The sequence below is a fragment of the Chroicocephalus ridibundus genome, chromosome 5 (genome assembly GCF_963924245.1).
Source record: "Chroicocephalus ridibundus chromosome 5, bChrRid1.1, whole genome shotgun sequence".
NCBI classification, from domain to species: domain Eukaryota; kingdom Metazoa; phylum Chordata; class Aves; order Charadriiformes; family Laridae; genus Chroicocephalus; species Chroicocephalus ridibundus.
The window spans coordinates 36,274,130-36,287,274 of NC_086288.1; the positions used below are offsets into that span (position 1 = coordinate 36,274,130).

General features: G+C 44.8%; 1 protein-coding gene across 1 annotated transcript; it reads left to right on the forward strand.

The window, feature by feature from the left end:
- The first annotated feature begins 5,090 nt into the window (after positions 1-5,090).
- NPY2R (neuropeptide Y receptor Y2) lies at positions 5,091-11,579 on the forward strand. Its single transcript, XM_063337067.1, has 2 exons — positions 5,091-5,180; positions 8,264-11,579. The coding sequence occupies exon 2, from the start codon at positions 8,300-8,302 to the stop codon at positions 9,455-9,457; it is 1,158 nt and encodes a 385-aa protein (XP_063193137.1). The 5' UTR covers positions 5,091-5,180; positions 8,264-8,299; the 3' UTR covers positions 9,458-11,579.
- Positions 11,580-13,145: the final 1,566 nt, after the last annotated feature.

The window sequence follows — 13,145 nt, forward strand, 5'->3', positions numbered from 1 at the left end:
AACTTTTCCATCTTTCCAGCTTAGTTCTGTTTGTCTCAAAGACCATTCATTCAATACTTCGGCAGATTTCATTGGCAAGTCGAAAACTGAGCTTGAAGACCATCCAATTAAGTCTCATGAACACACGTAGCTTTTCAAAATTGTTATAAAGAATAATTTTTAGGTAAAGCACAGGTTGAGCGGCATTGCTGCTTGTAACAGCCGAGGATTTCCAGAATTAGAAAGAACTGATGTACAAGCAAGCATACAGCAAGCAGATATAGTTGACTCACTTTTGGAAACCATTTAGAGATATATTGCTTTCCCAGCTACCGGAAACTGAGGACTGAAGTGTGTACGATATTCAAGCTCTAAGCTATATGTGAGAATCTATTTTCTATGATGAATGCTCTAAAAATAAACAGAGTATGCTTGCCTTGGGAACGTCTAAAACCTCTTTAGAAATGGCAACAACTGGTTGTATAGCAAACTTTCAATATCTTAATGAAGTGTCACCTTCCACATTACATTTTGGAGTTTACAGAAATCTCCGTATTTAAAAAGAAATGGAATTAAGGAAAAAATAGGATTTTATGAGTTTGAAAAAAAAAAAAACGTCTAAAATGCGAGCAACACAAAATACTGTAAAATGGTTTATTCCTTGTATTTTTTAAATCCAATTAAATGTTTGGTCAGCCTCTTGGAATTCCAAATGACAGAAAGCAGATCTTAATAAAGGTTGAGTAGTTCTAGTGGAGGTTTGGTAATGAAAAAACCATAGAAAACCCTGTGAAGAAATGGCAATTTCTATTTTCTCTGCAGAGAAAGGATAGCATGGTGGTAAAGCGAATGAATGAGATGGCAAAATATATACTGAGAATATAAAGAAACACCAAGAATGTACTCATTGCATAAGGATTGCCAATTTGGGACACTGAATGAAGCAGTGGACCTTAAAGAAAAATAATGTGGCTAGTTACTTAAAGACTGTATCATAGTTATGTAAACACAAACAGCTGTGTTGGTGTGAAATGGGTGACTTTAAACCTGTCATTTCTTGGATGAGCTACTTGACTGTACAGTTTTAACTTTCTTTAAATGACACAGGGGTGTGGCAATGCGCTAGATGCTTTGAGAAGACCACGTTTGGCACGCAGCGCTGGGCTCTGCAGCCCTGTCGTATGTGGAAATGGTGCCGAAACCCAGTCACAGTCTGTGAGCACACAGGCAATGGAAGCAAGCCTTTGGTGGTATTAGCTTTTGAACCAGCTGCACTAAACTGATTGTTTAACCAGCACCGGCTGTGAAGTACCACTGTTAGCAACTTGAAGTTGGTACTTATACATATCTACCAATTTCTTACATTCCCTGCTGGCGAGTATTTATCCCCTTAGTCATCTAAGGCAGATTGATTACACTTATTTATGCATACAGCTATTTCTTATTACTGCATTTGAAAAAGAGAGAGAGGTAGAATTGAACCTGTGAGGCCAAATATAAACCAAAAAGGAACAAGAACAAATCACAGTTTATAAGTGTATTCCAAAACGTTCACAGGTCTATATGAATAGAAACTTCATTCTTTAGCTACTTAAACAATTTTGTTCTGGCCTTTTAAGCAAGAAAAATCTTTGTCTTGTATAATTTTACACTTTCTGATCTCCGTCTTGGCCCCATATGAAAGATTCAGGACAGATATTCTCTCTTAAGGTCATGTTTTCAGGTATTATTGTTGTTCTTTCCATTTTATTTTTAAAGGACTGTCCACGATACATAGAACGCTTCATTCCCTAAAACCTGACTCACTCTAGGAAAATCCGCATGATGAAGGACTGGCAGAGTTTGGCTCAAGTGAGTGGCATGCAGCACAGCACTGCTTTGAAAGGTCAGTGCTCAAGGGACAGTGGTTTCTTTTAAATTCACTCCTTACAGTAAATGAAATAAGGAGAACGTTGTCTGGGGACAGCAGATGGGACAGATGCTGCCTTTTCTGTCTTGCTGATATTCATCAAGCCTTATTTGCCACTCCGGCAAACCTGATGTTGGACAATTTATGAGCAAAGACTGGCAACTCTTTCCTAGCTCTATGATTGAAACAAAAGTCGTTACTTCTTCAAGTCTGGGTGCTACATGCAGACCTTTCTTTTGCTTCTGAGAACTGGTAAACTTCTGAGGAGCTGGCAGAAATACTTATTACTCCCTCTGAAAAAACTCCATGTCAGATGGAATTTGACAAGACAATTTTCTAACAGTGTAGAGAGTTAAACAGATACTGTCAGAAGTAAGCTATGTATATCAAATTTCTTACACCCTGCCATACCTCCATAGGTGTGACTTAGAGTGGAAACAACCTAAGTCCAACATATTTTTTTCAAGCTGTTAAGCTAGGCTATCCGTATTTCACCTTAGTACAGCAAAAGCTCATTTATAGGCTTGCCTTAAACAGGAAGCTGGGATTTAAAGTTCACGTAGCTCATTTATTTAGTGCAAGCTCACCTACACAGTCTAACTTACAGTCTATATCAAGACATAGGAAGAGTGTAGCCAGCAGGCTGAGAAGTGGCTATTCCCCTCAATTCACCAGTTGCGAGACCACATCTGAAATACCGGGTCTAGTTTGGGGCTCCCAGTGCTAGAAAGACATTGACAGACTGGAATAAGTCCAACAAAGGGCCACCAAGATGATGGAAGCTGGACCACGTAACTTTCAAAGTGGGACTGAGGGAACTGAGTTTGTTCAGCCTTAAAGAAGGCTAAAGGGAAATCTAACTACTGTCCACAACAGGAGTAACACAAGGCTAGGATAAGAGGCATTTGGTACAAGCTGTAATATAGGAAACTCTGACTTGGTACACAGAAATTCTGTCTTACTGGGAGGGTCGTCAAATCCTGGGATGGGCTGCTCAGTGAGGGCAGTATCTCTCACTTTGGAGATACTCAGAACATGCCTGGACACAGCCTGGGGCAACCTGCTGCACCTAGACTTGCTTTGAGCACGAGGCTGGGTGAGAAGACCTCTGGAAGTCCTGTGCAACTTACATACTTCTGTGATTCAATGACTCTGGGCTTGTTGCGGTTTATGGGATACGAATTTAAGTGCACACAAAGAAAAGTATCCCCAGTGGCTTTGGATGCGGTCACCCAGCAGCACATTTCATACTGAACAGCCTACTTGCCACTTGACTCTTTCTGCCCTTGATACTAGTGTTTTCATGGGCTTTTGGTTCAAGGTGGTGTTTATGGGGCCCTTCACTACCACTCTTTTATGAGCAATAAAAACTGCTGTTGTTTATTGGAAATGCACTCCCATGAAGAATCTCAGTTACGCCTGAACACAGAGTCACCTTGTAACAGGAAATAATCCCTTCTCTCCCTTGCGTGGGAAGCCAGCCCTCGCTGGCTTAACAGTTTATAGGAACTTGCACATCTTCTTGACTTTCTCTAGGAGTTTGGAAGTGAAAGTAAGGAACAGCTTTTCCTCAGCTATGGGATCCACAGATGATTTGAGCTGGACAGATTGTACAGATTTGTAGCATTTCACTACACTCTCCAAGACATTAGGAGCAGCAAAAATATATATTAAGCTAGAAAGAGTACACGGAGTAGGGCACAATAGCAACACCCCTGAGATGAGTGAAATGCCGCTGTTGACTATTTGTAAGAGAATGGAACGGAAGAACTGCAGGCTGTTACAGCCATATATTATACAAGTGCTCTAATTACTAAAACTCATGGCATGCATTTATGTCTGCTGGTAGACCAAAAAAGAAATCCTACAATTAAATTGACTTGGGAAATGAAATAAACAGGGGTAGGAGAATTGAAACTCCTGGCTCTTTATTTAGTCATCAAAGAAAGCTATTTTGCAACAAGCCAGGAGCATTCCATTAACAGTCTCAGAAGTGCTGAAGGACTAAGAGTGAGGCCCTTCATGAAGAGATAGCCTGAATTAGTAAAGATCTAAGGGGGTTCTCAAGCCATATTTTGAATTTCAAAACAAACTCTAAATCGCTGAAGTTACTCCTTGATGTGCCGTTTACATTCTGTGCGCTTGATAAGTACATGCTATTGAGCTATAACCAAAGCAAGAAGCATTACCTTTGGCAAAGGAGGAGGTCTGGTACAGTCTCCTTTAGAAGAAAAGAGGGACAGAAGAGGGAAGATAGTTGCTGATCCTTGAAACTACCTGAAATATTAATGCAAATTTACCTTAAGTGATAGAAAGTAAAGGAGCATTCCTGTTCTGGATAGCAGCTTCTGTAAGGTTTGGGAAGAGGCTTGTCCAAGTGTCAGTGCTGGAGGCACAGAGCAAGAAAAGTCTCTCAGTTCCTATTCTTGGGAGCTACAACTAGGGCTGAAGCACTGTTCGGTGAATCAGGCCCTCCGACTATGCATTGAGAAGACCTTCCCTTGAATCTCAGAAGTTATACCTAGGAGACAGGCATCAGGCACACAGCAGAGCAGAACCTATTGATGGATTTAACGAAGCTAGATTCTACCAGAAGGGCCGCAATGCTGGCTGGAGCCAGTCCTCAGTTAAGCTGGCTGGCAAGAGAGCTTTTTTGAAAGGTTGCTGAATATAGAACTAAATAAACAGCAGCTGTTGTCTTTACCTTTCAGCCTCGTAAATAAAAAGGCAATCTTTTATTTTGCTCTTGACAGAATATGTAAATGCTTTATTCACCCTTACGCCTGCCCTGGCAACATCCACTTCATCTTCTTATGGGGAAAGCAAATCTGTGCGAGCCGGGGTGCTTGTGACAGGGATTCCAGGAGTTGTTTGAAGCAAAGGCATTCCCTTTACACTGCTCCAGAAGGCAGTTCGGGGAGTGGGAAAACTGGGAAGCAGGCGCTTCCACGGGACCCGGCACAATCCCCCTTCCTCCAAACCCCTGGTTTTTTCCACGCCGGCACCGCTGAGTGCGGCGCAGCCCACAGACCGCCACAGCGCGACCCGCAGCCCCCTTCCCTGAGCCCGAGCCGCCTCTCTCCCTCCCTCCCTCCCGGAGCCGCGGCTGCCCAGCCGGCCCCGCCGCCCCCCCCGAGCCCTTCCCCGGGCGGCGGGGCCGGGCCGCCCCGTCCCGCCCCGTCCCGCCCCCCGCTCCCCCGGCGTGCGGGGGCCGCTGCCGCCGCCGCCGCCAAACTTTCGACGGTCCTCGCCGCGCCGCTGCCCCATCGTCGGTGAGGAGAGAACCCTCCCGGTGAGTGTGCGAGGGGAGGGCGGCGGGGGCGCGGGGGGACCCGCCGTGGGAGGCGGGAGCGGCCGCTCCTTTGCGGGGCCAGGGGGCTCCGCTCCCCGCCTCGCCCAGCCCTGCCCTGCCCTGCCCTGCCCTGCCCTGGGAGACCGGCTCCCGTGGCGAGAGCCGGCGGTGGCCACGCTCGCCACCCCGGGTGCATGTGGGAAGGGGGGGACAGGGGAGCGCGGCCGGCGCGGGGTGGCGTTGGGCTGCCCGCAGCGCCCGGGGAGCGCTGCCTTCCCCCGGGCAGGGCGCCTGGGGAGCGGCGGGAGGACGGCGGCGGTGGCACCCCGGAGGGATGCTTGCCGCCACCTTCGCCTCCGGCAGCCCCCAAGCCTTTCCCAGCGCGGGCACTGCGGTCCTGCTGGAAATGCCGCTTGCTAATGTAAGCACGTATTGCGCCCTTTTTGCTTACTCGCTCTCAGAAACGAATTAAAGCCTCCGTGGGCCTTCCTCTGCCGAAAGTTAGATGCAATTTGATGCCCGCCCCTGAGGATATGACTGCCTGGGAAAAAAAAAAAAATTGGGGACCCCCCCCCCTCCCCCCCCAGTGCTGAGTAGTATGCAAGGTGTGCAAATAAATGCCATCAGCTGGAGAGTTCATACCAAAACAGGGTCCTGTCAAACACTACCTGAGGCATCAAATGCCACCTCAGTTTCCCCCCGTACTCTGAAAGCAGCTGATTCTTTGCCCACGTAACTGTCCCATCGACAATGTCAAAGTTGTCCAATTTATTTCATCGCTTACTGACACACTGGCTCATCTCTGCTTGAAACCCTGGTCGTCCCTCCTCCCTCCCTCAGTTTTGTCTTATTGGCAAGACAAAAATGCCTTTCATCAGCCCAAACAGGGCAGTAACAAATAAAATAAAAGCGTCAGAACAAAAGAAGGCTTTGCTAAAAAAAAAAAAAAGAGGTTGGAAATAGGAATTAATAGAAAGTCAGGGACTAGAGAAACGAGTGAAAATATTGTTTGGGAAGAAAGGGATGCTACGTTCTTTGGCTGAGCTACATCCTTCTGCTTCTATTTATGGCAAAGGAGGGAAAAACCTGTGAAATTTGCCTTCCCTCTTACTGTTCTACTACACTGTGTAAATATGACCTGCTCTTATTTTGCACTGAAAAAATCATGAGATTTTGAAGCACCTGACAGTTCAGGGACCTCACCAAATCTCTACTCTAGTAATATATGCAAGCATAATTCTTGGGTGTAGGTACACAGGTTGAAGGAAAAAGCTCAGCAGAGTTCTGAACTTCTGCGTACATAGCCTTGGCTCTGCAAATTGGGCTGGATCTCTTACATTTTTAACCTGGTGGACTAAAGGTGTATTGATAAGGAGTCCCTTCCTGCCACCCGTACTGAGGCTAGTAGTTGATAACTGATTATATTACTGAAAACAGCAGGTTAAGCTTGTAGAAACAGCTGGCATATCTCAGCTAGGTACCTCACAGTGTTTCACATCTCAGGCTTACACTACTAATTGTACAGTAAATGTTTACTAAATACTATAGCATAATTCTGACTGGTTTAGTTGGAGAAAAAATACCTTTCAGTTCACGCAGTCGATCTGTTGCTTTTGCAGAAAGACGTTGTTTGGGATATTGTGTGGGATGCAAGCAAACGCAAAGGACTCAGTCACCTCCTGGTCGACAGCCCTCGTTTCTCAGTTAGGAAGTAGCACCTAAGGATGCGACTGATAGATGGGGACAGAGGTAGAAATGAAAACCTACAATGAAGTGGATCTGATTTTTTTAAAAAATTAAAAATAATTTTAAAAAAGCCACATGAAACCAAAGGCATTAATAGCTAGACTGCCTTTTTAGGCAGACCTGAATTTAAGATGAACTAAGCTATGTGTAACACCTGATAGCAAGAAAGTGACATTTCTTCTCTACTCTTGCTTTCCTTAGGGAATGTATGAATGGGGAAGCAGAGTTGGTAACTCAGGTTTGGCTTCCCGTCAGTGGCCAACAGTGGTGTTTTCTTGGTGAGCCCACTGGGCACTGGCAATTTCTTAGTATTTCCCCAGGTCAAGCCAAGGCGTCCGCAGGTGCTCGCTCAGCATGCCACCCATGGTCTGGGCAGTCTGCGTGGGGACATGCACGTTTTACATAGGACTGAAGTCCAAGTCAGCGATTAACTGTAAAACATCCATATATCCATCCATGCCTACTGAAGTCTTCAGGCAGCACAGAATTTGGCTCAGCCTGCGTAGGGAAGGCAACAAAACGTGATTTTGATGCCAGTGGTGGAATTCTTACTGACATCAGCAGGGGAATGATTTGCTCTTCTCTGTGACAGCAGTCAGAAATGAATCCCTGATAGGCACCCTCCAAGGAGCTGTGTTTTCTCAAACATTACACAGAATGGAAATATTATGTATAACTGAATCTTAATTGTTTCTTGACTTAATTTAAGCATTAATAGGTTACACAGCGATTTCAGAGAAATGCTATTATTTCAGTTCAGTTAGAGTGGTCTTTTTGCTTGCCATGTGGCACAAACTTTCCTAAAAGAAAGTTTCTTCAAAAAAGATTTCAGTAATTAGTTCTCTGGTGTTACGGAGGGACATAAACCTATAAGAATTTAGTAACTGTTTAAAGGAAACACTTTCCATTAAGGAAAAGCTGGAAGATTATTATGCTAATAGCAGTCTGGATGGTGCCGTTCCATGTAGAATTCCCATAGGTATTAATGGAAGTTTTGTGCTAAATCAGCAGTAGTTTTAGGTAGTGGATTGTATAAAAGGATATGCTGCCCAGCAGGATCTTAATCCTTCTGCATTTACTTAGGCAAACTTTGTCTTTGAAATGCTTTTGAAATCTGTCCCAATTTTCAGCAGGAGTCATGCCTGAATAATATTACAGGATCGGGCTTCAAATGTAAGGGCAACAGAATTTAAATATATTAAGACAGATCGTCTTTTAATCCTGAGATGTAGAACGTGGGTTAGAGGAGGAAAGAGCTGTAGCTTTAGCTCGTTGCTTCTTGTCTTAGCTACCGTGGACTGATTTCTCCACGTGTTCCTGTACTGTTTTGTTTTCAGGGACAGCTCTGTTGCTTAGACCAGGCTTCTGCAAGGATGGGGCCCCTGGAAGCAGTTGGCGAAGAAAACCAGACAGATGCAATGAAAATGGAGCTGTTCACCAAGCTGTACTTGCCGAGATACACCACCCCGCTCAACGAATTGGCTCTGGACCCTAAACCAGAACTGAAGGACAGCACGACGCTAGTTGAAGTGCAGATAATCCTCATCTTTGCTTACTGTTCCATCATTCTGCTGGGGGTCATCGGGAACTCCCTCGTCATCCACGTGATCATCAAGTTCAAAAGCATGCGTACAGTGACTAACTTCTTCATTGCCAACCTGGCTGTGGCTGACCTGCTGGTGAATACATTGTGCCTGCCCTTCACTTTGGTTTACACCCTGTTGGGCGAATGGAAACTTGGCCCTGTCTTGTGCCACCTGGTGCCTTATGCCCAGGCTCTTGCTGTGCACGTGTCTACCGTTACTTTGACTGTCATCGCTTTGGATCGGCATCGTTGCATCGTCTACCACTTGGAAAGCAAGATCTCTAAGCGGATCAGCTTCCTGATTATAGGAGTTGCCTGGGCAGTCAGTGCCCTGTTGGCAAGTCCTCTGGCCATCTTCCGTGAGTACTCATTGATCGAGATCATTCCTGACTTCAAGATTGTGGTCTGCTCTGAGAAGTGGCCAGGGGAGGGGCAGCTCAACTATGGCACCATCTACAGCATCTCCATGCTCCTGATCCAGTACGTGCTGCCCCTGGCAGTTATCTCCTATGCCTACGCTCGTATCTGGACCAAGCTCAAGAACCACGTTAGTCCTGGGGCAGGGAATGACCACTACCACCACCGGCGGCGGAAAACCACTAAAATGCTGGTTTGTGTGGTTGTAGTGTTCGCTGTCAGCTGGCTGCCATTTCACACCTTCCAGCTAGTCAGTGACATTGACAGCCAGGTGTTAGACCTGAAAGAATACAAACTGATCTACACAGTGTTTCACGTCATTGCCATGTGCTCAACATTTGCTAACCCCCTTCTCTACGGCTGGATGAACAACAACTACAGGACGGCCTTCCTCACGGCCTTCCAGTGTGAACAGCGGCTGGACTCCATCCACCCTGAAGTATCAGCAGCTTTCAAAGCCAGGAAGAAACTGGAAGCAAAGAGGATTCAATTCCCTGGAGACTCTTTCACACAACCTACCAATGTCTAAGATGTCTGACTTTAAAGAAGAAATTATATATGTTACAGACCAAGGGATAGATCCATTTTGACACATGCATTTTTAATGCATATTTTTATTCATAAATGGTGAAAGAAAAGTAGCAGGGAAGTCAAGGCAGGTGGTATGATTTGAGGGGAGTTGATTGGCATCAAGAGTGTGTAACTCTACAACTCCAAGGAAGTAAAAGGGAGAGACTTTGTTTATGGCTGTCTCTGACGGGGTAAGAGACGCTCCCATCCCTCCCATCGCTTTTTCACAAGTCTAAATGACAGAGTTTGCTGGTTTTGCTATAGGAAGGCAAATGGCTGATTTGGAGCGTAGGAATATTGACGGCAGGAGCAGGTAATTTTTATGTTGCATACGGAGATCAGGGAGAACAGAAATCTGCCAGGAGAACGAAGCCTGTCTGGGAAGAATGGGCTGTGCTGGTTAAACTTTTCAGACCCCTTCTCTCCCACAGGCACCTTTTGTGAAGATAAGGGAATTAAGAAGAGAAATATGTTACTGGTTTTGATTTGTACTGAAGTACTTCAAACCAAAGCATTTAAAATGGATTAGGGGAAAAAAAGAGAAGAAAAAAAAACAAAACAAAACCAAAAACCCCAACAGATTGAATGTGAAGAAAGGTCAAGTTTCTACATAAAATGAAATGTGGGTTTTGGTCAATCAAATGGGGTAAAAAGTCATTCCTTAAGAGTTGGCTGTGGTTATGCTGGTGAGGAAATTGCAAGCCTGTGACCAGATCAGTTATTCCCTGCAGATCCCTCCCTTTCATTCTGCGCTGGGAACAGCTCACAAATGCAGTGCTTTAAAGTGGCGTTTGAGGGCAGGGGATGCAGGCTCAGGTCTTCTGTGAGCACTTCATAAACTGCCAATATTTTAATTTTCAGGACCTGCTTAAATGTCTAACGTGTTATTAACTCCACAGGCTTTGAATTGTTGCTGCTTTCTTCCTGGATAATAAAACAGCAGATAATTTTGATCCTCTGGAAAGGCTGCTAGATGGAAATGTGCTTTTACTTATTGTGGTTTTATGTCACACACTCATCTCATCTTGGAGCTTTTTCTGTCTTTAGCCTTTGTAAAAATTAAGAACATCTGAATGACTGTAACCTAATAACAGTATGCTAGCTTTATGTGATAACCTATCAGTTATTCTGCATGCTGTAGTTAATAGTTAAATTCCTTTTTTGCTCAGGTATAAAATTTTAATCTGTTTACTGTGTTGTAAACAGCAATGTTCAACTCTTCTGTGTCTTTGTTTAGCCTCTTTGAACTTATTAAAGAGACAAAGAAAATTTCAATCCATGTTTATTTCAAGCTGCCCTGTTGCTTATCTGGAATGAAAATAAGCATGATACTTTCACTTGGAGTCTCTTTCCACAGCTAAATTTCAGCCGCCTCATTTTTTTTCCTCTCCATTTTTCATTGTTCCTAAATTCACTGTGTACTCTCTGGCAAATTAAAAAACAACAAAACTCCAGTACTGAAGCGTTAGCAATGTAGTAGTGAATGGTATCAGATCTTTATCAAGTGGAGAAATTCTTCTTTGTGTGTGCAGTATTTGGCACCATCCTTTAAATATCCATGAAATCATTTGGACTTGGATTTTCATGAGCGGAGAAGGGAGGTCTAGAGAATTAGCTAGTGTTTACTCAAGCAGGAAAAAGTATCCATCATTCTTAAACAGTTTTACAAAAATAGATTAATTCTCAACCATGTTGAGAACATGATATTGTCCACAAGTTATTTTTGTCTGAGTATTAATAATATCCAAAATGTAAGCTCAAAACTGTTATGGGTGAGGAAGGATTACAGAAGTGTGCAATTATTATGGGCATCAGTCATATGTATCAGTTACAGTTGACTCTGAACCCTTCATCAAAAGTATTATTGCCACAAATAGCCTCCTTTATTTAAAAAGCAAATAGTTTAAAAGTTCTGTTTCAACTCTTTTAAGCCTGTTAAGAGTGTGGTATATAGACGGTTTTGAAGTAACCGTGACAGTGTGTGCTAAAGCTACAATTGCCGGGCTAATTCTCTGTAATTTTAAGTCTGCTTTACGTCATCCTGTGTAAAAGTGATTAATTACAAATTATCTTTCAGTCTATTTCATGGCATCTTTATTTTACTGCTTCCTGAGCTTTCTCTGCAGCCACCGTGTTGAGCCAGAGTTGGTGCGCTAATTTATTGCATGGCTTTCCTCAGCGGTGTGGAGGTGGTGCCTGGGTCAGTGCCTGCTTTAGGGACACAGACCTCCGCACCGTGTCCCACTGCCTGGTGTGGATTTTCCCGCAGGCACTTCAAGGTGGGATGTGGAAGAGCCACACGCTTTGCTTAGTCGCTCCTCGCGACTTGGCTCCCACACGAACACAGCTGCACACTTGAGTACCCCTTCACGTTGTAAGAAGACTAGGCAGTTTCTCACCAAAAGCAATGAGGTAGCAACACCCCTCAGTTGTCCCGAATCACAGCTGTCAAAAGGATGTGGAAAGCTGGGGTTTGTCCCCATTTCCCCCTGAGGGAAAGTAAACCCATAAACAGGCTCTAACCACCGGACTGAAGGGTCTGCAGGGGAGCCTCTGCTTTGCCTGAAATAGGAACTGGAATGTAGGTCTCCCCATTCACCTGTCGTGCTTCAGTTAGTTTTTTTTAGAAGCACTATATTCTTTTCCCATGGAATAGGTACAAGTTTTATACAAAGCCAGAGAACACCAGGAGCAACCCTCATTGAAGAATTTGCAAGGAGGCGGTGGGGCACCCAAAATGAAATGTCATCGCTGATTCAGAGCAAGAGTTTGAACCAACGCGCCTCAGTTTTGATGAGAGTGGCTTAGCCAGCACACTGCGGCCTCTCCTGAGATAGCAACATACATTTTCTTAGAGCTGTTTGATTGTATATAAAATAATTAAACTTTGAATATCATGATTTTATGTGCAGGTGGTTACGACCTTTGTGTGGCACTTGGGTTTCCGGGCCGAGGATCTCAAAACAGATACAGCCAGAGTTTGAGTTAGCCCTCCCATGTTCTTCATAAGTATTTCTACTATGAAGATGCTGCACTGCTGGCCGAAGGAGAGCAAGAAAGTGGCACCATGCTAATCACAGAATCACAGAATGGTCGGGGTTAGAAGGGACCTCTGGAGATCATCTAGTCCAACCCCCCTGCCAGAGCAGGGTCACCTAGAGCGGGTTGCACAGGAACGCGTCCAGGCGGGTTTTGAATGTCTCCAGAGTTGGAGAATCCACCACCTCTCTGGGCAGCCTGTGCCAGTGCTCTGCCACCCTCAAAGTGACAAAGTTTTTCCTCATGTTGAGATGGAACTGCCTGTGTTCCAGTTTGTGCCCATAATCTCTGGAAGGGTCTTACTGGGGGCTCTCCTTTGGGGTTGGCTTATAAAAAGGAGACCTATCCACCACACGGATCCCATCAAATGTAATCTCGAATCTTAGCTGCTCAGCACTTAGTTCTGGGCCTTGCTGAAAGAACATGTTTTGATGCCTTGCGAATTTTACTGGCAGAAGCGTGTCTCCAGGCTTAGGCAGCAGCGGAGTACTGAGCAGGACATAATTAGACATGTACAGCTGCAGCCACACTTTCTCCCAGCGCTGGCTGGGCATAAGCCAGCTCAAGCCTGGCGGCAGAAGAGCTGCACTCATGGACTCTCCTGAGGC